Raw genomic sequence first — 27,607 nt, 5'->3', positions numbered from 1 at the left:
TCCTGTCTGTGTCATCAGGCCTCGTAGGAGACTCTGATTGGTCTGCAGTGAAAGACCCAGGAGGAAGCGGAGGAACAAGTCCAGGTGTCCATTTGGACTCTGTAAGGCCTCGTCCACAGCTCTCTGATGGAGACATATTGAATCTAGTTTCTTTAACTTTGTGGACCTCTTTTTTTGTTTCTCAAACAGGTTGATTCCAGACTTGTTGAAGGTCAGACGGACATAAAGAGCAGCCAGAAACTCCTGAACACTCAGATGGACGAAGCTGAACACCTTCTCCTGGTACAGTCCTCTCTCCTCTTTAAAGATCTGTGTGAACACTCCTGAGTAAACTGAGGCTGCTGTGATATCGATGCCACACTCTGTCAGGTCTGATTCATAGAAGATCAGGTTTCCTTTCTGCAGCTGATCAAAAGCCAGTTTTCCCAGAGACTCAATCATCTTCCTGCTCTCTGGACTCCAGTGAGGATCTGTCTCAGCTCCTCCATCATACTTGACCTTCTTGACTTTGGTCTGGACCACCAGGAAGCGGATGTACATCTCAGTCAGGGTCTTGGGCAGCTCTCCTCCCTCTCTGGTTTCCAGCACATCCTCCAGAACTGTAGCAGTGATCCAGCAGAAGACTGGGATGTGGCACATGATGTGGAGGCTTCGTGATGTCTTCATGTGGGAGATGATCCTGCTGGCCTGCTCCTCATCTCTGAACCTCTTCCTGAAGTACTCCTCCTTCTGTGGGTCAGTGAACCCTCTGACCTCTGTCACCATGCACACACAGTCAGGAGGGATCTGATTGGCTGCTGCAGGTCGTGTGGTTATCCAGAGGCGAGCAGAGGGAAGCAGTTTCCCCCTGATGAGGTTAGTCAGCAGCACATCCACTGAGGTGGACTTCTTAGGGTCAGTTAGGATTGTAGTTTTGTTAAAGTCCAGAGGAGGTCGACTCTCATCCAGACCGTCCAAGATGAAGACAACCTGGAACTCTTTAAAGCTGCAGATTCCTGCTTCTTTGGTTTCAGTAAAGAAGTGATGAACAAGTTCCACCAAGCTGAACGTTTCCTCTTTCAGCAGATTCAGCTCTCTGAAAGTCAGTGGAAACAAGAACTGGATGTCCTGGTGGGCTTTGTCTTCAGCCCAGTCCAGAGTGAACTTCTGTGTTAAGACAGTTTTCCCAATGCCAGCCACTCCCTTTGTCATCACTGTTCTGATTGGTGCATCTCTTCCAGGTGGGAGTTTAAAGATGTCTTCTTGTCTGATGGTTGTTTCTGGTCTGTGTGGTTTCCTGGATGCTGTTTCAATCTGTCTGACCTCATGTTCATCATTGACCTCTGCAGTCCCTCCCTCTGTGATGTAGAGCTCTGTGTAGATCTGGTTCAGGAGGGTTGGGTTTCCTGCTTTAGCAATCCCCTCAAACACACACTGGAACTTCTTCTTCAGAGCAGATTTGAGTTCAGACTGACACTTCTGAAGAGCTCCTGAAAAACAAACCACATTTCATTTTTTCTGTTACTGAGCAGTTTAATAATAAAACATCTTAACTGTCAGATCAGCTGTTTTCTATACAAAAGCTGTCAAATACAGTTTTTGTCTCAGTTACAGTAATGAGTGAAGGAGAACTTCTATTTCTGATTGTACATCTGTATTTTTAGACTAATATGAAAATCATCAGTGAGAGCTTTCAATCTGCCTTTTGGGTTCATTTGTCTTCTGAACAGGAAAAGAAAATCCTAAATAAATACAAACGCTGTTCTGAGTTATCACCCTGTAATCTGTCATTCTGTTCTGGTTGGACTGGTCTCCTAAGAGATTTATAGAGACACCCAAAGAGCTTTAGACTATATCTATTATTCATTCACTCCTCACTCATACTTGGTGATGGAAGATGCATGTGTAGCCACGGCTGTCATCAGGGTTCCTACAGCTTAAAGCAAGTTAAATTTAAGACTTAAAGACTTTTTAATGCCATTTGAAAATAAATTTAAGACCAACTTCCCAATTAACAAAAGTGGGGGAAAAACACCACATCAATTACAAGTGTTTAGGGACAATTTCACCCAAATGTTTATTTTAACATAAAACATAAAACCGTCTTGTTGGAACCGCATGCAAACGAGTAGGTAATGTCGGAGTCTGGGACCATTGCACCAAATAAGTCTCCAACTCCCTCATTAGACTTGAACGGTTGGTGTTTTGTCACGGTGTTCAGAGACCACAGTACCTCTGCTTTCAGTGTAGGCGTACACCCGAACATTGTCCGGAGATGTGGTGCTGCTGTCCCAGTTGTTGGTATCGGTAGTGCGGGTGGAGGCATGGTGGAGACGAGAGGAGAACAGAACTGGGAAATACCTGGCGTATGCAGTTGGCAGCTCGATTTTGACGCTTTGTGTTTCGCGCTCTGCATGTGGGACTCCACTGCCTCGAAAATACACCGTGCCTCGTACACATTGCCTGGTACCGCTTTCAGCCATGAAGAAAAATCTGGGTCGGACAGCCAATTGTCGTTTAATTTACACTTTCCCATGATGTAGTTCAAAGTTGCTACATTAACAACGTGCGTCTGCTCTTAGAGTTAGAGACGCTGCAACCACGTCACTGTTTTGTTGGTTCAGCCATCATGTTCACATCATCAGAGACATTCGGTACATTTTAAAAAAAATTAATGTTACGATTTATTTTTAGATTTGAGACTAATTTCAATTATAAAATCCTACTAATTATGTGTAAACATTTAAGACTTTTGAAACATAAAATTAAGACATTTTAATAACAATTAAGGCCTTATTTTTAGATTGATGAATTCAATGCCTTTAAAGACTTTTTAAGGATCCGCGGGAACCCTGTGTCCTGGGACAGACAGACGGAAACGTGGTAAGCTACATGTGTAGCCACTGCTGTCCTGGGACAGACAGACGGAAACATGGTAAGCTACATGTGTAGCCACTGCTGTCCTGGGACAGACAGACGGAAACGTGGTAAGTTACATGTGTAGCCGCGGCTGTCCTGGGACAGACAGACGAAACGTGGTAAGTTACATGTGCAGCTACTGCTGTCCTGGGACAGACAGACGGAAACGTGGTAAGCTACATGTGTAGCCGCGGCTGTCCTGGGACAGACAGACGAAACGTGGTAAGCTACATGTGCAGCTACTGCTGTCCTGGGACAGACAGACGGAAACGTGGTAAGCTACATGTGTAGCCACTGCTGTCCTGGGACAGACAGACGAAACGTGGTAAGCTACATGTGTAGCCGCGGCTGTCCTGGGACAGACAGACGAAACGTGGTAAGCTACATGTGCAGCTACTGCTGTCCTGGGACAGACAGACGGAAACGTGGTAAGCTACATGTGTAGCCGCGGCTGTCCTGGGACAGACAGACGAAACGTGGTAAGCTACATGTGCAGCTACTGCTGTCCTGGGACAGACAGACGGAAACGTGGTAAGCTACATGTGTAGCCACTGCTGTCCTGGGACAGACAGACGAAACGTGGTAAGTTACATGTGTAGCCACTGCTGTCCTGGGACAGACAGACGGAAACGTGGTAAGCTACACGTGTAGCCGCTGCTGTCCTGGGACAGACAGATGGAAACGTGGTAAGTTACATGTGTAGCCACTGCTGTCCTGGGACAGACAGACGGAAACGTGGTAAGCTACACGTGTAGCCGCTGCTGTCCTGGGACAGACAGATGGAAACGTGGTAAGCTACATGTGTAGCCGCGGCTGTCCTGGGACAGACAGACAAACGTGGTAAGCTACATGTGTAGCCACTGCTGTCCTGGGACAGACAGACGGAAACGTGGTAAGCTACACGTGTAGCCGCTGCTGTCCTGGGACAGACAGATGGAAACGTGGTAAGCTACATGTGTAGCCGCGGCTGTCCTGGGACAGACAGACAAACGTGGTAAGCTACATGTGTAGCCGCGGCTGTCCTGTGACAGACAGATGAAAACGTGGTAAGTTACATGTGTAGCCGCGGCTGTCCATGGACAGACAGACGGAAACGTGGTAAGTTACATGTGTAGCCGCAGCTGTCCTGGGACAGACTGACGGAAACGTGGTAAGCTACATGTGCAGCTACTGCTGCCCTGGGACAGACAGATGGAAACGTGGTAAGTTACATGTGTAGCAGCGGCTGTCCTGGGACAGACAGACGGAAACGTGGTAAGCTACATGTGTAGCCGCGGCTGTCCTGGGACAGACAGACGGAAACGTGGTAAGTTACATGTGTAGCTGCAGCTGTCCTGGGACAGACTGACGGAAACGTGGTAAGCTACATGTGCAGCTACTGCTGCCCTGGGACAGACAGATGGAAACGTGGTAAGTTACATGTGTAGCAGCGGCTGTCCTGGGACAGACAGACGGAAACGTGGTAAGCTACATGTGTAGCCGCGGCTGTCCTGGGACAGACAGATGGAAACGTGGTAAGCTACACGTGTAGCCGCGGCTGTCCTGGGACAGACAGACGGAAACGTGGTAAGGTACATGTGTAGCAGCGGCTGTCCTGGGACAGACAGACGGAAACGTGGTAAGGTACATGTGTAGCCGCGGCTGTCCTGGGACAGACAGACGGAAACGTGGTAAGGTACATGTGTAGCCACATTTATACACCCGCTATACTAAAAGGTATAGGAAGGTAAAGTGTTTAGCCCAAGAAAACAATGACATATAGAGTAGGGGGGTGTGTATCAAACAACAAACCTTCCAATTATTGGATGACCCGCTCTCCTACCTGAGCCACCGCTGCTCCAAACGACAGAGAGGAAAACTCTGATCATTACCTGATTGATGGAGTTATCAGAGAAGTTTAAGTATCTTGTCGACAGTATGATCTGACATCTTTTTAATGTTTTCTAATGGGGCTGCATGGTGGTGTGGTGGTTAGCACAGCAGCCTCACAGCAAGAAGGTTGCTGGTTCGAGCCTCAGCTAGGAGGAATGTGTGTGAATGGTTGTTTGTCCCTATCTGTGATGGACTGGTTACCTGTCCAGGTGTACCTGGAGCCTCAGCTAGGAGGAATGTGTGTGAATGGTTGTTTGTCCCTATCTGTGATGGACTGGTTACCTGTCCAGGTGTACCTGCCTGTTAAAATACTTGGATAAGCTCCAGCGTCCCCGTGACCTGTAATGGATTAAGCGGTTCAGAGAATGAATGTTTTCTAATTGTGAGAAATCTTTGACTTTTAAGCTTCTGTCCCTAAAGCACAAACTGACTTGAGACAGATGCCGGGGCTGCTGGAACCTTTGACTTCTTCTGAGGTTCCAGCAGCACCTGGTCTAATATTTGGTCCAACATGGTAAAGATTCTGGTCTGTAAATGACTCTTCCTTATGTAAAGCATGTAAATTATTCATTTGTTAGCTAAATAAACTCATCTTTAAATACAGCTGAATATAAAAACCACGACACTGCAACAGTTCAAGAAAAAGAACAAAGAAAGAAATGATTACAGAAATATATGGCCTTACCTTTCTGAGCAGATGGATCAGAGGACAAACCCAGCTCACAGGAAAGATAAATGTCACAGGTTTGGAGATGTTCTATCATCTTCTGGCAGGCTTCATTCCCTTTAGGTTTCACAGCGTCGATGAGGGCGCGGGCCTTTTCTTCTGTGGTTGGGTTCCTCTCAAGTATGTCCTTCGTCTCACTGTCATTTAAAACAAGGTCTTCTTCCAGGTGATCTAAGAGCTCTTCAAGGATTTCTAATGAAACCTTCTTCACAAACTTACGGCGAATCTTGAAAATTATTCTTTCTACAGGAAGGAGAAGAGAACAAGTGAAAGTCAGACTTTGGTACTTTCAGTAAAAGCATTGAACATTTCTGGTTTCTGGAATTTAAAAAGAATGTCTGAATCAGGACCATTTGCTGGTACAGTATGGAGAGCCGTTTTATTCAAAATTAAATAAATAGAAAAATAAATAAATATATATATATATATATATATATATATATATATATATATATATATATATACATACACACACACATATACAGTACAGACCAAAAGTTTGGACACACCTTCTCATTCAAAGAGTTTTCTTTATTTTCATGACTATGAACATTGTAGATTCACACTGAAGGCATCCAAACTATGAATTAACACATGTGGAAGTATAGTACATAACAAAAAAGTGTGAAACAACTGAAAATATGTCATATTCTAGGTTCTTCAAAGTAGCCACCTTTTGCTTTGATTACTGCTTTGCACACTCTTGGCATTCTCTTGATGAGCTTCAAGAGGTAGTCACCTGAAATGGTTTTCACTTCACAGGTGTGCCCTGTCAGGTTTAATAAGTGGGATTTCTTGCCTTATAAATGTGGTTGGGACCATCAGTTGCATTGTGGAGAAGTCAGGTGGATACACAGCTGATAGTCCTACTGAATAGACTGTTAGAATTTGTATTATGGCAAGAAAAAAACAGCTAAGTAAAGAAAAACGAGTGGCCATCATTACTTTAAGAAATGATGGTCAGTCAGTCCGAAAAATTGGGAAAACTTTGAAAGTGTCCCCAAGTGCAGTCTCAAAAACCATCAAACGCTACAAAGAAACTGGCTCACATGCGGACCGCCCCAGGAAAGGAAGACCAAGAGTCACCTCTGCTGCGGAGGATAAGTTCATCCGAGTCACCAGCCTCAGAAATCGCAGGTTAACAGCAGCTCAGATTTAGAGACCAGGTCAATGCCACACAGAGTTCTAGCAGCAGACACATCTGTCGAACAACTGTTAAGAGGAGACTGTGTGAATCAGGCCTTCATGGTAGAATATCTGCTAGGAAACCACTGCTAAGGACAGGCAACAAGCAGAAGAGACTTGTTTGGGCTAAAGAACACAAGGAATGGACATTAGACCAGTGGAAATCTGTGCTTTGGTCTGATGAGTCCAAATTTGAGATTTTTGGTTCCAACCACCGTGTCTTTGTGCGACGCAGAAAAGGTGAACGGATGGTCTCTACATGCCTGGTTCCCACCGTGAAGCATGGAGGAGGAGGTGTGATGGTGTGGGGGTGCTTTGCTGGTGACACTGTTGGGGATTTATTCAGAATTGAAGGCATACTGAACCAGCATGGCTACCACAGCATCTTGCAGCGGCATGCAATTCCATCCGGTTTGCGTTTAGTTGGACCATCATTTATTTTTCAACAGGACAATGACCCCAAACACACCTCCAGGCTGTGTAAGGGCTATTTGACCAGGAAGGAGAGTGATGGGGTGCTGCGCCAGATGACCTGGCCTCCACAGTCACCAGACCTGAACCCAATCGAGATGGTTTGGGGTGAGCTGGACCGCAGAGTGAAGGCAAAAGGGCCAACAAGTGCTAAGCATCTCTGGGAACTCCTTCAAGACTGTTGGAAGAGTATTTCAGATGACTACCTCTTGAAGCTCATCAAGAGAATGCCAAGAGTGTGCAAAGCAGTAATCAAAGCAAAAGGTGGCTACTTTGAAGAACCTAGAATATGACATATTTTCAGTTGTTTCACACTTTTTTGTTATGTACTATACTTCCACATGTGTTAATTCATAGTTTGGATGCCTTCAGTGTGAATCTACAATGTTCATAGTCATGAAAATAAAGAAAACTCTTTGAATGAGAAGGTGTGTCCAAACTTTTGGTCTGTACTATATCTATATCTATCTATATATCTATATCTATCTATATATCTATATCTATATATATATCTATATATATATATATATATATATATATATATATAGATATATATCTATATATATCTATCTATATCTATATATATATATATATATATATATATAATCTATATATATATCTATATATATCTATCTATATCTATATATATATATATATATCTATCTATATCTATATCTATATCTATATATATATATATCTATATATCTATCTATATCTATATATCTATCTATATCTATATATCTATCTATATCTATATATCTATATCTATATCTATCTATCTATATCTATCTATATCTATATCTATATCTATCTATATCTATATCTATATCTATATCTATATCTATATCTATATCTATATATATATATATATATATATATATATATATAAGGAACAACAGAACAATAGACCTGCTGTACTCCAATGTGAAGGATGCCTACAGAGCCACCCCCCTCCCCCCACTTGGAAAGTCTGACCACAACCTGGTTCACCTACAGCCACAGTACACCCCCCTGGTCAAAAGGATGTCTAAAACCACACACTCCATCAGGAAGTGGTCACCTGAGGCAGAGGATGCTCTGAGAGACTGCTTTGACATCACTGACTGGGACGTACTGCTGAGACAACATGGGGAGGACATAGAGGAGCAAACTCACTGTCTGACGGACTACATCAACTTCTCGCTGGACGTAGTCTCCCCCAATAAGACTGTCCCTTGTTATCCAAATAACAAACCTTGGATAACACAAGATGTCAAAGCTGCCCTCAACAGGAAGAAGGTGGCTTTCATGAACCATGACAGGGAGGCAATGCAGTTAGCACAGCGGGAGGTGAAACAATGCCTGAAGGTGGGGAGGGACACCTACAGAAGGAAGGTGGAGGATAAACTGAGTGAGAACCGTATGAAGGAGGTCTGGGATGGTGTCAACACCATCACAGGCTTCAGATCAAAGGCCATAACAGCGGGGGGGACAGTGGAAGAAGCAAACAGGCTGAACATCTTCTTTAACCGCTTTGACCAGCCCACGGTCCCCCCTCCCCCACTGCAGTACACATCCTCCCTGACTTCATCCCCTGTGCAGCCCCCCTGCCAACCTTTACCCCTCCCCCATCTCAACACCCTCCACACATAACAGCAGAACAGGTGAGGGGAGAACTGAGGAAGCTCCACCCATGGAAAGCAGCAGGCCCTGACGGAGTGCCTCCTCGTCTGCTTAGGACCAGCGCTGCTGAACTGGGGGAACCACTCCAGCATGTCTTCAACCACAGTCTACAGCTGGGGAAAGTTCCTACCCTGTGGAAAACGTCCTGTATTGTTCCAGTTCCAAAGAAAAACCGTCCTGGTGAGCTGAACGATTACAGACCGGTGGCACTTACATCCCAGCTGATGAAGACGATGGAGCGGCTCATCCTCAATCTCCTCAAGCCCCAAGTGCAACAGGCCCAGGACCCCCTACAGTTTGCCTATCGCGCAGGTGTGGGTGTGGAGGATGCTATTCTCTACCTCCTACACCGTGTCCAAGTACATCTGGATAAGGGGAGGGGCACAGTGAGGATCCTCTACTTGGATTTTTCAAGTGCCTTCAACACAATCCAGCCCCTGATGCTTCTGGACATACTGAGGGAGATGCAGGTGGACCCCTGCTTGGTGTCCTGGATTGGTAACTACCTCACAGAGAGACTGCAGTACGTCAGGCTAAAGGACATCACATCTGACACTGTTATTAGCAGCACAGGAGCACCCCAGGGGACGGTGCTGGCCCCCCTCCTCTTCACACTCTACACCTCAGACTTCTTTTTTTTTTTTTTTTTTTTTTTTTTTTTTAAACCTGTCTTGTCCAGCATCGTTGCAAACAGAATGATTGTCTGGCTGCTGTCTGGTGCTGGGCAATTTTACTCTATCAAGCAGGGATTTATACTACATGTATAAAGTCCCTCTTGATGAAAAACTTTATTAAATCAGACTCTTAATGCTGGACTCGACCGGAGGGGACAGAGAGAGAGAGAGAGAAAAGAAAGTAGAGAGAAGAGGGAGGGGAGAGAGAGGGACAGAAAGGGTGTGGGGAGTGCGGGTGGGGACTTGAAACATCATACAGAAGACCATGTAATCCATACTACTTACAACATATATAGCTAAGATCATCCTGGCCAGTAGGTCATTACACAACTAGTTGATAATAGTAACAATAATAATAATCACAATAATAGTAATAATAATAATAGTAGTAGTAATAATAATAAGAGTAAGAGTAATAATAATAATAAGAACAGAAATAATTAAAAAAAGAAACAAAATATGATAATAGATCACTGCTGTATTCAAGAACACGCGCAGAGAAACCTGTGTGGATGTGTTGGAGAACTCGGCCACACGACGACGCAAAGACTGTGTGGAGACGTTCAGGAAGGAGTGACCATGCAGAGTGATCATGCAGATGCCACCTCACTTGAACAGAGGACAGAGTCAGGCCAGCGGTCCCGAGACCTAGGCCACCAGCCCCCCCGCAGGCAACAGATCCCGACCGGTCCACAGAGACGACCACTCGCCCGCCCAGGAAGGCAGCAGCAGGAGACCCCAGCAGGAGCCGCCCCGCGGACACAGGGCACCGGCCCCGGCGGGCCGAGGCCAGCAGTCCCCGACCCCCCCGGGCACCGGCCGCCCGGGACAGACAGGGCAGAGGGCCCGGGCCCAGGAGCGCAGGGACACCCCCCCCCCCCCCCCCCCCCCCACAGGCCGAGGGCCAGCACGCCACCCGGGGGGACCCGGCCCGCCCAGGCGGCCACCACCAGAGGCCAGCCCCACACCCCAGCGCCCAGCCGCACACCCCGAGAACCAGTCCTGCCCCCCCCCCAGACCAACACACACACACACAAACACACACACTCTCCTTCCACTCCTCCATTCATCCTCCCATGCATACACCATTCACCCCTCACATACTCTGTCCTCCCACACACACACACACCATCCTTCCACCCTCCATCCTTCCACACACACACCATCCTTCCTCCCACACACTCACCATCCTTCCACCATACACTCTCCCACACCTATCCCATCCTCCCACACACACATCATCCCTCCACCACTCATCCTCCCACACATACACCATCCTCCCTCTCACACACCATTCATCCACCTTCACACCTCCCATACACACACACACACACACCTTCCTTCCACTACCCATCCTCCCACACATACATCATTCTCCTACACCAAACATCCACCTTCACGTACCCCATCCTCCCACACACACACACCACCCCTCCATCACCCACTCTCCCAAACATACACCACTCCCCCACACACACACCATCCTCCCTCCCATACACCATCCATCCTCCCGCACACACACCATCCTTCCACCATCCATCCTCCCACACACTCCCCCATCCCTGCACCATACATTCTCCCACACATACCCCATCCTCCCACACATACATCATCCCTCCACCATTCATCCTCCCACACCCACACCACCCCCCCTCCCACACACCACGCATCCACCTCCACACACCCCACCCTCCCACACACCATCCCTCCACCCCCCCCCCCCCCCCACCAGGCATGCTGCAGCTCGGCGAAGCAACAGGGCCACTATGATGACCCCCCTGCCCCGCCCAGCGCAACAAGCACACCTCCCACAGCCCTACCTGTGTATGTAGTGAAGAGTGGGGGAGGGGAGGGGTCAGGAGATGTAGGTCCAGAGGGGAGTAAGCCTCCCCCCTGGAAGACGAGCCGCCAGTGGCTCAGGGCACCCCCGTCCCCCGCCGGCCCCGAAGGGCGTCACAGGCCCGGAGCAGGCACCCCAACCCAGGCACGCCACGAACCCCCCCAGGGGCCAGCCACCAGCCCAAGAGGCCACTTTCCTCTTTCTGAGTGGGAGGGGGGCGAGGCAAAGGAAGGGAACCCCAGGCCCACGCCCCCAACACCCGGCCAGGGTGCCCCCCAGAGGACACGTCCTAACCCCCAGCCACTCACACACCCTCTCACACACCTCTATACACCAACACCTCAATACGTGCACATACCTCCACACACACACTTCACGCACATACCTATAAACACACACACCGGTGCCCACATACACACACACTCTCATACCCCTCCATACACATACACCACTACACACGCACTCACATACATACCTGCATATACACACAAGCACCTCCATACATACTCACGCCTCCACCCACTCCCTCACTCCTCCACACACACCTCGACCTCCACGTGCACACACGCACACACCTAGACCTTCACACACACCCACACACACATCCCACATAGACCTCCACACACACACCCGCACACCACTCACACACACGCACACACCTAGACCTTCATACACACCCACACACACATACAGCACACACATCCCTCTACACCCACCCACACACCAGCATACCTACAGACACACACACACACACACACACACCTATATACAAGCACACCCCCACCCAGGTTCCGAGGCTGCGACCAAGCACCAGGGCACGGACCAACCCCCGGCACGGCACATCCGGACGGGCCCAGCCCCCCCCAGCAGCGGCAGACCCCCCACCCCCAGGAGAGGGGGGAGACCCGACACCCCAGAGCCCGGGGCCCCCACCCGGCCCACCCCGGGCCCGACCGGCCACCCGGCCAGGGGCCGACGGACACCGACCCAGGCACCCCGGCAGCCACCCCCCACCGCCACGAGGCAGTCCCACCCCGGGGCCCACCCAATGCCGCCCGCCCAGACCGGAACCCCCAGCCGACCCAGCAGCGGAGCAGCCGAGATCCCCACCCAGGAGACAACCGGAGACCCGAAGCCACCAGGGACCCCCCACCCATATCCACCCCCATCCCAGCGAAGCCGCAATCCTCCACCTACATTAGGTGATGTAGCCAGTCACAGGGGACCAGAGGGAATGAAAGTCATCTGACTGGTTCCTGGAGGAGGCAGACATTGTCTCAATGCTGATGTGATCTAACAGGAGATTTCTAAACTGCTGGATAGACAAATTATTCTTATCTTTCCAGTTCACAAGAATAGTTTTCTTTGCGATGCATAAGACTGCGAGGACCAAGTTTATGGAGTGTATTCCTATGTTAGTGTCACCCAGGTCGCCCAGTAGGCAAAGTGTGGGGTTTGCAGAAAAACTGGTTTTAAACCATTTTGAGAGATCTTCACACACCTTAATCCAGAACCTTTGGACAGGTGTGCAGGACCACAGCGCATGGATGTAGCTATCAGAAGTGTTCTCAGAGCAGTGTGGGCAGATATCTGATGGTGAAAGGCCCATCCTGAACATCCTGTGTCCTGTATAATGAGTTCTATGGAGAATTTTGAATTGTATTAGTTGTATATTTGAATTCTGAGTCATTTTAAACGTGTTTAAACATATTTGTGACCATCTTTTCTGATCAAAGTTATTAGATAAATCATCTTCCCATTTTGAAGTTGGGAGAGATATCCTGTCTTCTAGCTTTGCAAGTAATCTATATATTTTTGATAATAATTTTGGAGTATTAAGATTCAAGAATTCTGCTATTCTGACAGGAAGCTGCAAGTCTAACTGTACAGGGGTATACTTCTTACATATAATTGATTTTAGTTGGTGGTACTCTAAGAATTTATTGCTGTTGATTCCATACTGTGAGACAATTGTGTTGAAAGATACAAAGTTTCCATTTTCTATTATCTGTCCTAACTGTTGTATTCCTTTAGTCTTCCATTGAGTGAAGTTTATCATCTTTTTGTTCTGCAGGATGTCAGGGTTGTTCCAGATGGGTGTAAGTCTACATGGAAAGAGGGAAGATCTGGTTATCTTACAGAATTCCCACCAAGCCATTAAGGAAAAACGGATGTTAAGGCTTTTAAAGCACTTATATGGTTTAATGGTTGAGCTGATGAACGGCAGGTCAGAGATGACTAAGTCCTCACACAAAGCCTGCTCCACATCTAGCCACGGCTCATCCAGATAACTGGGTTTGAGCCACTTTGAGATGTACTGCAGCCTGTTAGCTATAAAGTAGTGATTAAAGTTTGGTAGATCCAGTCCTCCTCTATCTTTAGTCTGCTGTAAGGTTTTAAGACTGATACGTGACGGCTTGTTTTTCCAAAGAAACTTGGATATGAAAGAGTCCAGAGATTTAAACCAACTGGTGGAGGGTTTAGTGGGTATCATTGAAAATAAATAATTAACTTTAGGTAGAATCATCATCTTAATGGTGGCAACTCTCCCCATTAGTGAGATGGGTAAGCGCCTCCACCGTAAGAGATCATCTTCTATTGTTCTCCTACACCTCAGACTTCTGTTACAACTCAGAGCTGTGTCACATCCAGAAGTTTGCAGATGACACAGCCATCGTGGGGTGTAGCAGGGATGATGGAGAGGACGAGTACAGGAATCTGGTCAGTGACTTTGTCACCTGGAGTCAGATGAACCATCTCCAGCTTAACACCTCAAAGACTAAGGAGCTGGTTATTGACTTCAGGAAGTCCAGCCCACAACCACGTCCAGTGACCATCAGGGACGACAAGGTGGAGATTGTAGACAACTACAGGTACCTCGGGTTGTGGCTGGATAACAAGCTGGACTGGACATGCTGTACAGATCACCTGTACAAGAAGGGCCAAAGCCGTCTGTACTTCCTGCGAAGACTGAGGTCTTTTAACATCTGCAGGAAACTCCTGTGGATGTTCTACCAGTCTGTGGTGGCTAGTACGCTTTTTTATGCTGTTGTCTGCTGGGGGGGTAACATGACAAAAAGGTGTGCTAACAGGTGGAAACACTCATCAGGTGGGCGGGCTCTGTGGTTGGCATGAAGCTGGACTCCCTGGTGACAGTGGCAGAGAGGAGAACACTAAAAAAACTACTGGCTATTGTGAATGATGCCAGTCACCCTCTGCACACTGTCATCAGTGCACAGAGAAGCCTGACCAGTAACAGGCTGCTCCTCCCCAAGAGTAGGACCAACCGGCTCAGAGACTCCTTTGTCCCCCGAGCCATCAAACTGTACAACTCTGCATTAGGCAGGAGGAGGAGAAGGAGGGGGGAGAGGGAGGGGTGCAGTCCGCCTGATACAACACATGCACAATAACCCATACAAACAGTTGTTATAACTTATACGTGTAATAGTGAACTGGGAATCTTTATCTTATTGTTATTATTGTTGTATTTAATGCATTCTATTTGCCTCTATTTTGCTTTGTACTTGTATGTATTGTGTCTTGTGCTTGAATAGAATATGTTGGTTTATTTAAACACCATATTGCATTATCGCTTGTTCTGACGGTTGTTTCTGTGCATAAACTCAAATTAGCAAAGTGTTTCTACAACCCGAACTCTGAAGACGTTGGGATGCATGTAACTGTGAATAAAACAGAATACAGTGATGTCTAAACCTTATCAACCCATATGTTTACTAAAGTATTTTTAATTTTATTCCCAACAGACCATCATCAACACATCAGATGATAAAACTGACATTTTACCATGTGATGGAAAATATGAGCAGCAGCACGTCTGTAAACAGTAGTTTCATATGATGTTTGTGTTCTACTGGGAATAAAATATGGGTTCATGAGAATTGGAAATCATTCTACCTCTGACATTTTACACAATGCTCCACATTTTTAGAACTGGAGTTGTTTTCAGAGTTTAGGATTAGCCTTAAATATCAGCTCTCAGTCCATTTCTAATCCTCTTAACCTCCAAACTCATCTGTCTGCAGTAGTTTAAACACAACAAAAACCCTTTATTTCATTATTCAAACACATTTTTATAATCAGAACCAAACCACCTGAATTTGGGACCATCATAGTTAGTTTTACTTAATAAATATGCTGAATGGGGGAAAAACAATTGGATGGATTTTTAGAAGGATCTGCTATTACTGTAGTTGAAATAAAAATAAACAATCATTACATCCCAGCTTCAGTTCAACCAGTTTTCCTTGGATTTCCGATGCTGAACCCACCTGCTGCAGCAGCGGGAACGAAAGCGTCATCCTGCAGCATCTCTTCAGGAAAACGCTTTTCTGTTGGAGACCAAGAAAGATTTGTTCCAACAATACGTCACCTTCATAAGCTTTGTGTACAATACCTCATGTCTTCTGTTTCCTTTCCCTCTGACTGACCTTTGAGCTTTGTTAAAACCTTCTCCGCCACCTCTCTGGCCTCGGTGCTGTACATCTGCACCATCAGATCTACTGTGTCCAACCTGTCCGCATGTTCCAGACGACTCTTTTTGATGGGTCTGAAGCCGTCCACTGATTCATCGGCATTCTGCAGGTACCAGTGGAAGTATTTCAGCTCCTTGGTGCCCAAACCTTCCAAAGCTTCCAACAGCCAACACTTTAATTCCTTAAATAATGAATACGTATCGTTAACATTATTATTATTTGAACAGATTGACTTCTTCCTACCACTTTTTAAACATGTTGAATTTAAATGTTCCTGTTCTTTTTCTTTTTTTTTGTCTTTTGAGCATAGCTGATGTTTCTGCTTTCTTATTTAGCATGTTTAAAATAATTCATTCATTCGAACTGTTGACCAACTAGACTTTGGTAAAACTCAGAAGTAATTCTATTTTCATCAAAACCTTTCGTACGAGTTAAAATTCAACTTATTCATTCAACACTAGTCACAATGAAAACATGGACCAGGTTTAAAAAAATCTAATTTTTTTTATTGCAATTAATTGCATAAAATGTTGCGATTAATCGCGATAATTTATGTCATTGTTCAGCACAAAATGCTCTTTTCCCTTAAAATAAGGCCTATTGCTATGTGAAGAAAATGCAGTAATCTTTGCTTTACCAACACTAAATCAGGGGTGTTCAACCTGCGGCTCCGGAGCAAGTGGCCCTCTGGACTTTTCACCATGGGTCTTAACACATGGCTAAAAATGCCAAAGAACTAACTCATGTTTTTTAATATAGATATAATAACAAATTCTGTTTTTTTTGTTGTTGTTGTTGTTTTGTTTTTTTGACGTTTTTCAGTTTGGGTTTTTTTCATGGAATAATTCAGACATCATACATCTTCTCCAGGGGGAAAATCTTTGTCATAAAACCACCAGATGTGATGACAAATGTTGGCCGTCATTTAGCAGCTGGCTGGTGGTAAACAGGAATTATACTTCAGCTCTGCAGAAAAGTTCTGATGGGGGGCAGGAGCACTGAGCAGGAAAAAGGGTCAAAATAAGACCTTTTACTTAAGGGTTAGATTTTATGACACACTGAAGGGATTATTACAACTAAAGTCATCATCTAATGTAAAAAAAAAGTGTGTAAAGCAAACAGCCAATGATTTATATTTATCTATTTTATTTAAATGTAGAAATTTACTTAAAAACGGGAAAAAGAAAGATCAGATTCTTTGTAATGTTTAAGTAACGGGACCAAAAAAAATCTTTGAGTAAGTCCACCCTCAGATGAACATGATGGAGAACATTCAACAACATTCCTGGAAATTAACGTCAGAATCACAGTGAAAACAAAACTGCGAGGCTCCACTAGAGAACAGGAGGTGGATGAACATGGACTTACAGAATCGTCCCACCGTGTGCGGATCTCTTGACAGCGTTTATCCTGATCCTCAGAGTTCACATTGTCGGGTCTGTGGTTCAGTGACCTGCAAACATGCAGAGCACTGATGATGGCCCAGACACACGGACAGGTGCAAGGTGTTGTTTGTGTAGCTCCATCCTACCAGCACATGCACACAACACGAAAAGATCTTTTCTATTGGAGGACAGTCCTACAAATCCTGAACTTTGTGTCATATTATGTGACATAATCTTTTCAAGGCCACAAGATGTTATTTAGCAGCCACATATGATCAAGCTGTGTCAACGCACCACACGTGGCCATGCATCACTAAAGCATCAGCAACCCGCAGATATCAGAATGTGTGACTTGACTTACCTGCAGTGTAATGATCTCAGACATAAATACAGGTGTTTTCAAGACTTCGCTCGTTTTCAAAGACGCACATGCAGAGAAATGTACGCTATCGCCTCCCTGTGGTCACAGATTCTGTTGGGTCGCAGATTTTGGTGTAACACCTTCCAGTTTGTGCAGCTGATGAAACAAATCCTGGCTGCTCACCACTGTTTCTTCACAAATACAGTGAGGAAAATAAGTATTTGAACACCCTGCTACTCCCACTTAGAAATTATGGAGGGGTCTGAAATTTTCATCGTAGGTGCATGTCCACTGTGAGAGACATAATCTAAAAAAAAAATCCTGAAATCACAATGTATGATTTTTTTTTACAATTTATTTGTAAGATACAGAAAATCACTGTTAATATTTGGTACAGTAGCCTTTGTTTGCATTTACAGAGGTCAAAGGTTTCCTGTAGTCTTTCACCAGGTTTGCACACACTGCAGGAGGGATTTTGGTCCACTCCTCCACACAGATCTTCTCTAGATCAGTCAGAGTTTGAGCTCCCTCCAAAGATTTATTGGGTTTAGATCTGGAGACTGGCTAGGCCACTCCAGAACCTTGATATGCTTCTTACGGAGCCACTCCTTGGTTATCTTGGCTGGGTGCTTCGGGTCATTGTCATGTTGGAAGACCCAGCCACGACCCATCTTTAGTTCTCTAACTGAGGGAAGGAGGTTGTTCCCCAAAATCTTGCAATACATGGCCATGGTCATCCTCTCCTTCATACAGTGCAGTCGCCCTGTCCCATGTGCAGAAAAACACCCCAAAGCATGATGCTACCACCCCCACGCTTCACAGTAGGGATGGTGTTCTTGGGATGGTCCTCATCATTCTTCTTCCTCCAAACACGGTGAGTGGAATTAAGACCCAAAAGTTCTATTTTGGTCTCATCTGACCACATGACTTTCTCCCATGACTCCTCTGGATCATCCAGAGGAGCAGGGGAAACCTTCTAAGTGGGAGTACTTGCAAAATAGCAGGGTATTCAAATACTTATTTTCCTCACTGTAACTGCTGAAAACGTATTTCCTGAACACATGCCTTCTCACCTCAGCAATTTCAACAGCCAAATACACAACTGTCCAGCACTGCTCTAATTTCCTCTGTAAAGAAAAAGCCAACCTAGCTGACCTAACATCCACGCTCTCTGCACTCCGGAAGCATCAGCGAGTGATGTATGCATAAATTAAGAAAAAGGTCTGATGGGTCCACCGCAGCCTGTTGGTTAAGGTGACGTCACCAGACGGGGCTGCAGAAGTCAAAATTCATTCAAACTGTCGTCTGGCTTTTCTTGTTCTTTCCTTCTTGGCTGAGGAAGGTGTACATTGGTGGAGATTAACAGATCACCAGAGGTGTCCAATTCCAGTCGAATGACTGAATTCCCTCCTGTCATTCAGCTCTGCAGAGGTCTGGTAAGGAGGCATTAATTTGATTCAGGTGTGTTGGGAAAGGGATGCATCTAACAGTGGCAGGATAGTAGATCTCGAGGACCGGACCCTGGATTACACCGTCATACGAGCAAACTACACAAGATTCCACATATTATTATTGATCCACGGACATTGTCAAATACTGTGATTCTGTCCATGTTCACTGCATCTCAGAAATCACATGGTCCTAATTTTACTGATCTTTTCTCCCTGCTGCCGTCAGACTGTACAATGAACACATGTAAATGGTGTTTACATGTTTATATACATGTTTATGTGCATGTTTATATACTGTACACACCCTGTCAGACTGTACATATTACTTATTGTGTTATTACACCTTCTGCCTACAGCTGAACCAATTTCCCCACCGAGGGACTAATAAAGGTTTCTGTCAGTGTCTCAGGCCTCATTTGGGTTGTGACAGCTGAATGTGGTTGCAGACTACTGATTTGGCTGCCTCCTCCTCTCTGGCTGTACTAGTTGGACAGTATTTTAGTTTTATTGTAAACGTTTACCTGTTCCAAGCAGCCAATCAGCAGGCTGATAACACCGGCTCTTTAAACTACAGAACCAAACAGCAGTGGCAGACTCACCGTGTCTTTCAGTCTAAAATTATTTCAGCTGTCCAGAAAGACGTTTTTAAATCTGTACTCACACTACAGGGATGCTGATAACTGGGATCAGAACTGCAGGTCCACCAGAGGCCTGTAGAAAGACCTGCAGTATGTTGAACCATCTTTCTGCTACATACCTGGAAGAACTGGGTGCACCAGCATCAAGGTGAACTTCCGAGATTACAGGAGAGCATTCGGGTCCAGGTCCTGGTCCATCTTCTGATTCAACAAGTAGATACTCGGGTACAGGTTCAGGAACAGATTCAGATCCTGGCACAAGTTCAGGTGTCGGTTCTGATTTTAAAACAGCAGGTTCAGACGTAGGCTCAGCTTTTGATTCAACAGGTTCTGGTTTAGGTTCTGGTTCAAATCCCAATACTGGCTGAGATTCTACATTCACATGCACAATTACCAACACTCATACTTAACCAAATTCAATATCACTACATACTTACAGAGCCCTTCAGAGCTTTGCTTATTGTACGTTACAGTGTGTGTTACATGAGGGTACACTCCTGATTCGACCAAAGCCAGGTTTTTAACTGGGCTTTAAATGAGTTATATGTAGGACATTCTCTTAATGTTTGTGGTAGATTATTCCATAGCTTTCCACCTTGGACAGATAACACACCCTGACCGAAAGAGGTGCGTCTGTGTGGGATATTCACATCTCCTCTTGTGGTGGCTCTCGTTGTCCTCTGTACACTAATGCAACGGCCAATGAAATCTCCCAGTGGAGGGGGTGCTAGAGAGTGTAGCACCTTATAAATCAGACAAGCATTTTTTAAATATATCATGTTCTGGAAATTCAGTAACTTGAGTTTTCTTAAAATATACTAGACCGCTGGGCACCCTTACCCACGCTTCAGTCGCAGACACCTGAAACAGGGCGACCACGTTTGTTTGAGATGTTTGGAGCCGTTATTGCTGGAATGATTTCAGCTTTTTCATTTTGTTGTGGAAGTGAAGGCCTGACTGCCTGTAATCCAATAAAATCTACTTTGTTTAAATTCTGCTTGGTTTGCATTAGAAGAAGAAGATGGGGACTGACTCAGCATCACTAAATGATGAGTCAGCGTTTTTTAAGACAGTTTAATAGTTCAGTAAAGTAATGGTGTAACGTTATCTGGGACTGATGCAGAAAATGAGGGGGCAAGGCTCTAAGAAGTGCATAAAAGCAGCAGTCCGGGAGAGTAACAGCAGTCTGGACCCGGTCTTGTACTTTGATGCTGGTTGAACACCCTGCTGCACCTCGCTGTCTCAGGCCTCCACAGTCCGCCCTCCTTCCTTCTCCATCCCAACTGTCACCAGTCGAAGGTGCCGTCTTTCCCCCCACCAGCTGTGCGCCCCCCTCTACGACTGTTTCTACAGGCTACTTCATGTCCGCTCAGTCGTCACTAAGGTTCAGCTCGTCTGTGATCTGGTTAATGATCTCGGCTTTGATTTTCTCTGCCTGATGTGAGACCAGTGATTACACCAAACCTGTCCACCCCATATGGCTTTGTCTTCATCTGCCATGCTCTTCCCTCAGGGCATGGGGGGTGGTCCTGAGATACTTTACAGCCAGACACACAGGGGACCCCCACAAGTTCTCGTTCATAATGTGAATGTACTGTACTGAAAGTTCATGGTGTTGGTCCCTCTATCCTGACTGCTATGTACCAACAACCTAAATATAATGCTGATTTCCTGACTTTGTTTCCACATTATGTTCCCTGCCACCAAACACACTTCTGCTGGAGGATTTCAATATTCATAGTCTGACAACAACGGGACTTCACATTCTGCCCTGACAGCTTTGGTCTCATGGTGGCTCTGGAGTCCCTCAGGCCACAAAGGCCCGATAGGACTCCTTCTCCAGCAGGCCTGGCAGACCCAAGCATGTTGTGAGGGTCTGCTGGGAACGTCTGGCGGAGTCCCGTCAGAAAGAGTTTCACCTCCCATCTCCGGCAGAGCTTCAACCATGTCCCGGGTGAGGCGGGGGCCTTGAGTCCGAGTGGGACAGACTGAAGGAGACGTGGTAAGCTACATGTGTAGCCATGGCTGCCCTGGGACATATATATGACCTTTTTATAGAGACGTAGTTTACATTCTGAACCTGCTGCTAAACTTAGTCATTGTTCTGTAACAGGGACAATAAAGATCTGTAATCCATGAAAAGGGGGCCCTCGTCTGCAGACTTGGAGAAGGAAAGGAGCTGATCTGGCTGTCAGAAGACTTGGTGGAGGACAGCGTGCTATCAGACATGTGACTGACAGGTGACCCCGCCTCCTGCTCAGCCATGATGACGTTGCATTGAGGGTTTACGTTGTAGCTACAGTCTATGACAGGAAGCTCCACTGAGGAGGACTTCCTCCAACACACGGTAACAACGAGGGCTGTGATTGGTCAGTTTGGGCTTCATGTGGTCTGAGTCCTACCTGCTGAAGGTTCTGGATCCGTCTGGTCTTCTGCTGACGTCTCCATCTCGCCTCTGAAAAACATCATGAATCAGAGTCACATCACTTCTGGACTCATTCCCAGTTCTCTCTGGTCCTGGTTTAGGGTCCAGTGTTCTGGACGGGTTCTGCTGTGGTCTGAGGTGGTCTGTTGTCTCTATGAATGAGGTTTCCATGGTGACACCGGCTTATCTGTGACTTTTAAAAGAGAATCCATCCTGACACGAAAGTTCTCTCTAAATTTTTCTCCACTTTTCTGTCTCAACATCTGGACTCCAGATCTGAGAAAGTTCCTGAAGAACACAAAGTGGACCAGAGGGGGTCTACAGCCTCCCTACATAACCGTGTTCTGTAGAATAATCCAGTCCAGATTTAAATATCGCTGGTCTTGTAGCTTTTCAGCAGGACCAGGTCTAATGTGGTTAAAGTCCCCCAACATGCAGACGATCAGCCGTTCTCTATGTACAGATCAGAAGTAACGTCAGCAGGCCGTCTCCGAACATGTCTTCATCCATGCTCAGTGTGTGTTTAAAACCTGAACAGCCTGATCTCTGTCTTATTTCTAACCTCTACATGTTCGGGGCGGGGCCAACATCCCGGGTCATGCAGAGACCGCTAGGAGGGTGCTGGGAGCCGGCTCTGAACTGTTCTCCAGTAATCCAGGACGTGCAGCCCAGGAAGGCTCCTGCAGCCTGGGATCCTTGCTTCTGCTCTACGTGGGAGCAGGTTTACAGCCAGAGCTGTAAATGCTCCGCCCACATGTGTGGCTTCGTTCTGTGGTCCACGGTCCGGCATCCCAGACGTCTTTAAAGGGTTCATATTAGGGCTGAACGATTTATAGTTTTCTGATCGAAATCGCAATTTCAGACAACGCGATCACGTGACCGTCAAAGCTGCGGTTTTTACAGCGCTCCTGACTGACCCAGGATCTGTTGTGTCAACTATTTTACACATACATGCCGTAATCTTACCGTACCTGGCAAACTCACCAATCAGAGGCGGCATTCTGCTCATGGACAGGTCACGCTAACCAATCAGTATTAACCTGCTCCTTGCGCTTTGAAATCTTCACACGTTTAAAAATGGCTTCAGCAGAACCAGAAGCGGAGTTGGGGAATTTAAACCCCAAGAAAAACAGTACGTCGGTCATTTGGGAGTATTTCGGGTTTGAGGCTGCAGATGTGCACCAGAAACAGGTAGCCTACTATGCAAAACCTGTCGCGCTAAAGTTGCAACGTCTAGCGGAAACACAACTAACTTATACCGGCACTTAAAAAATCACCACAGGCATTTGCATGATGAGTGCATGACAAAGAAGTCTGGAAAGTCTGAAAAGTCAAGTGAAAATGATCCTCAGGCCCACTGTAGCAAACAGTCTACAATTATAGCATCGTTTCAAAGTGCAACTCCGTATGACAAGACCAGCAAAAGACACCAGGCGATAACGACTGCCATTACGCTCTACATTGCCAAGGACATGGTGCCTGTTAACACGGTCACCAAACACGGATTTAAAAACCTCCTCAGCACGCTGGACAGAAGATATGCAATTCCCTCCCGCACCTACTTCAGCCAGGTTGCCATCCCACAGCTGTATGCAGAGTGTAAAGAAAAAGTGTTAACAGAGCTGAAAGATGTGGAGTACTACGCCACAACTACAGATATGTGGTCAAGCAGAACGACCGAACCGTATCTTGGTTTCACCGTGCATTTCATAAATGATAACTTTGAATTAAAAAGTCGCTGTCTGCAGACAGCGTACTTTCCCTCTGACCATACTGGAGAGAATATTGCCCTGGTCAAAAAATCTGTAAAGAGTGACGTAGAGATGTCAGGGAAGCAAGTATTACTGTTGTTAATTAAGTATTTTTGAGATTTTGTTTGTTTTGCATTTCACCCTGACTTGTAGTGCCAGCCTTTCTTTAAAAAAATATATTTGCTATTTTTCAGGAAAACTGCTCCGTTTTTTACTTAATAGATGTGCAATAACTGGGTGCTGCAAAGCCATAAATGAATATCTGACATTTTTCAGAAGGGCAGAGGTAGGGCAAATTTTATTTTATTAAGAGTTTTATTTTATTACATTACATTTTTCAATTTCACGTAAATAGTGCAAGTTTCTTAATCTAGGATTGAATTAAGTACTTTAACTGCAGTTATAGATGTTGATAGTTGACTCTCTTGAGCCATAAAACACTGACGTTGACCTACGAGTGTAAGGCCCTTTATTCGAATTGTTGAATTTTGTTTTTCTATTTATTATTTATTGTTTTTAAATTGTTTTGTATGTTATTCAGCTTTTTTTTAACTTAACAATATTAAGGATTTTTGCACTACTTTTTTAAGTTAAGACAGTCAAAGATGTCTCTTTTAGTTCTGCAGTTAATAACTGCCATTGGTTAAGAACTTTAAAGAATGTGCATACATGTTTTTGTTAATAAACACATTTGAAAGCAGTTCTCACCTTTAGCTTTCATCCTTGTATTAGAGTAATAGCTTTTAATGCTTTGGTATAATTTCATTTTCTGTCATATTTGTATATGCTACTGTATGTTGTGATATTGTACTGAAGCTTGCTTTGAAAAAATCGTGAATCGAATTGAAATTGCAATATCGAGAAGAAAAATCGCAATTAGATAATTTCCTAAAATCGTTCAGCCCTAGTTCATATGGTTCCTGTCAATCATTCTCTAAGAACTGCAGCTCTAACATGATGAGGAACCATCCCTGTATTCGTACAACAACCAGTATTATCTCTAATATGTCTTAAAGCGCCTTTTGTTCGTGTTTCCTTCAGAAAAGATGGGACCTGCACTTAATGTTGGACTCCAGCCATCAGGGGCTGGCAGGCGTCACTATTAGTCATTTCATTTCAGACATTTCCAAACATCTATAGTCAGTGTAAAGTTTTAATATAGTTACTATTACAGTACTAATATTAATGTTTTTGTTGGAAATATTTTAAACTTATTTCCATAAATACGTAAATTATCCACTTGTTTACTTTCCTCTACAAACAGTTTAATGCTGCAGAAACACCGATAAAGAGGATTTTACAGCATCGATCGGGTGGAATGTGGACCAGATGCAGGCGGACCAGTAAGAACTGGTTTTAATAAGAGAACACAACTGGGACAAAGGACACTGAGAGGAAACACGACCATCCAGCAAGCAGAACCCAACGGCTTTAGATCCACTGAGGACACATAACGAAGACCAGGACGCGAGTGGAACCAGTCCAGGTTCAGTAATGACAGGAAGCAGAAACCACGGCACACAAAACCTTCCACACAAGACCAGAAGAACCAGAACCAGAGACCACGATGCTCCCATCACACCACAATCAGCAGGAACTGGTAGGAGACCCAGCTTCACGCCAGAACCAGCTTCAGACCAGACCCAGTTTCAGATTAGACCCAGCTTCAGACCAGAACCAGCATCAGACCAGACCCAGTTTCAGATTAGACCCAGCTTCAGACCAGAACCAGCTTCAGACCTGACCCATGTATCTTTACGTTACTATAAGTGAGATAATTATAATGAAAGTACTGACTAAGGTAACATTATAACAGGGTTTAAGGTTTGGGCTAGGTCAGAAGACCGGCTCAGCTCATGCAGAGAGTAGACGGAGACTGTAGTTTCTTGGTGTGGTTTGGTACCATATATTGTGGAAACAACAACAGACAACATACAGAACCAGAGAGTTCGAATGGCCATTCACAGTGAACAGTTAACACTATAAGTCATTTAGTTTAGCGCTGCAGAAAAAAAAACAAACAAGCAAGAATGCTAATAACCTTGTACTGTCCATAGGATCATTGATCCTGTCCCAATCGCAGTCTATACGGTTTGAGTCCACAAAAAAAGAAAAACAGTCCACAGTGTGTGGGTATGTAGATGTGTATGTAGCTGGTGGGACAGTAAGAGCAAGGGCAAAGTTCTCAAAATGGCTGCAAGAGCCTCCTACCAGTCCAGTTAACGCAGGTTGAGTCTCTCAGATTCAGTTCCTCAGGTTACCCTGATGGTCTTCAGGTTCGAGGCCTAGTCTTGGCTCGCCATCCAAAAAACCTGGCCCGTGCAGAAACATGGAAGAGGACAGCAAAATTCACAATTCAGTATTCAAAATAAATAACACGGTTTTTGTATTATAAATATTAAATAATATTGTACAATATTCTAGTAATAATTTAGTTTAGTTTATCCAAGAATCATGAATAAATATTTGCTATATTAATATAATGGATAAATATATCATAGATGATTAAAGGTTTAACAATAACCCAAATGCTAACCCACAAGTTCATCAAAATGCACTGGATTAATAGCACCAATGGAATATAAAGTTTGGCCCTTTACAAATATCACAAAACACATAAAAAAGTCAGTGTTACAAAATACAGTTTAAACAATGATTAAATAATGATTCAGTTTCATCTGGTTTCATTTAACCATGGATGTTGTGAGAGAACAAGCTTAAAACACGAGGCTAACCAGCCCATACAAACTAATGGGACCGGCTAGGCTAAGCTATCCCATACAAACTAATAGGAGCGGCTAGGCTAAGCTATCCCATACAAACTTATAGGACCGGCTAGGCTAAGCTATCCCATACAAACTAATAGGAGCGGCTAGGCTAAGCTATCCCATACAAACTAATAGGAGCGGCTAGGCTAAGCTATCCCATACAAACTTATAGGACCGGCTAGGCTAAGCTATCCCATACAAACTAATAGGAGCGGCTAGGCTAAGCTATCCCATACAAACTATTAGGAGCGGCTAGGCTAAGCTATCCCATACAAACTAATAGGAGCGGCTAGGCTAAGCTATCCCATACAAACTAATGGGACCGGCTAGGCTAAGCTATCCCATACAAACTAATGGGACCGGCTAGGCTAAGCTATCCCATACAAACGTATAGGAGCGGCTAGGCTAAGCTATCCCATACAAACTAATGGGACCGGCTAGGCTAAGCTATCCCATACAAACTAATGGGACCGGCTAGGCTAAGCTATCCCATACAAACGTATAGGAGCGGCTAGGCTAAGCTATCCCATACAAACTACTAGGAGCGGCTAGGCTAAGCTATCCCATACAAACTAATGGGACCGGCTAGGCTAAGCTATCCCATAAAAACTTATAGGAGCGGATATGTGTAGTTAGCGCCTATGAAATATCAGTCCGTACATTTAGTTTCAGAGGTTGTCATTAAGTGGAAAGCGAATAAAAGTAATTGAGCACCAACCTGCAGCAACTCTCCCCTACGTGTCCCTCGCATCTCCCGCGCAGTGTTTGGCTGCCGGATAAAGTGTGACGATTGGCTGAGCGCGGCCCATGTGACCACAGGTGATCACATGACCCACACACACTCGTGGGAACACGAAATACAAAGAGTCATAGTGGAGTGAGAGTGAGAACCCAAATATTTAGCAGTTTGGCACCTGGGTTACACCCAGCTTCAGACCAGACCCAGCGTCAGACCTGACCCAGTTTAGGACAGACACACCTCAGCAGGGGGTTCATGAACGAGCCG

At 45.3% G+C, this 27,607-nt stretch overlaps 2 protein-coding genes across 3 annotated transcripts in view; one reads left to right on the top strand and one right to left on the bottom strand.

The window, feature by feature from the left end:
- The window catches only part of LOC121651305, a 543,600-nt gene that overhangs the window by 138,236 nt on the left and 377,757 nt on the right, over positions 1–27,607 (top strand). The window lies entirely within an intron of this gene.
- On the bottom strand, positions 153–27,369 carry LOC121628418. The gene is made up of 11 exons (XM_041967433.1): positions 27,320–27,369; positions 26,045–26,145; positions 22,060–22,112; positions 19,777–19,933; positions 17,191–17,275; positions 15,778–16,003; positions 15,619–15,678; positions 5,456–5,740; positions 5,071–5,109; positions 1,352–1,469; positions 153–180 (listed from the first exon to the last, which is right to left on the bottom strand). Exons 3-11 carry the CDS (start codon positions 22,103–22,105, stop codon positions 153–155), a joined length of 1,044 nt encoding a protein of 347 aa, XP_041823367.1. The 5' UTR covers positions 22,106–22,112; positions 26,045–26,145; positions 27,320–27,369.

The sequence above is a fragment of the Melanotaenia boesemani genome, chromosome 2 (genome assembly GCF_017639745.1).
Source record: "Melanotaenia boesemani isolate fMelBoe1 chromosome 2, fMelBoe1.pri, whole genome shotgun sequence".
Lineage (NCBI taxonomy): Eukaryota > Metazoa > Chordata > Actinopteri > Atheriniformes > Melanotaeniidae > Melanotaenia > Melanotaenia boesemani.
This window is presented reverse-complemented; position numbering and strand designations above follow the sequence as displayed.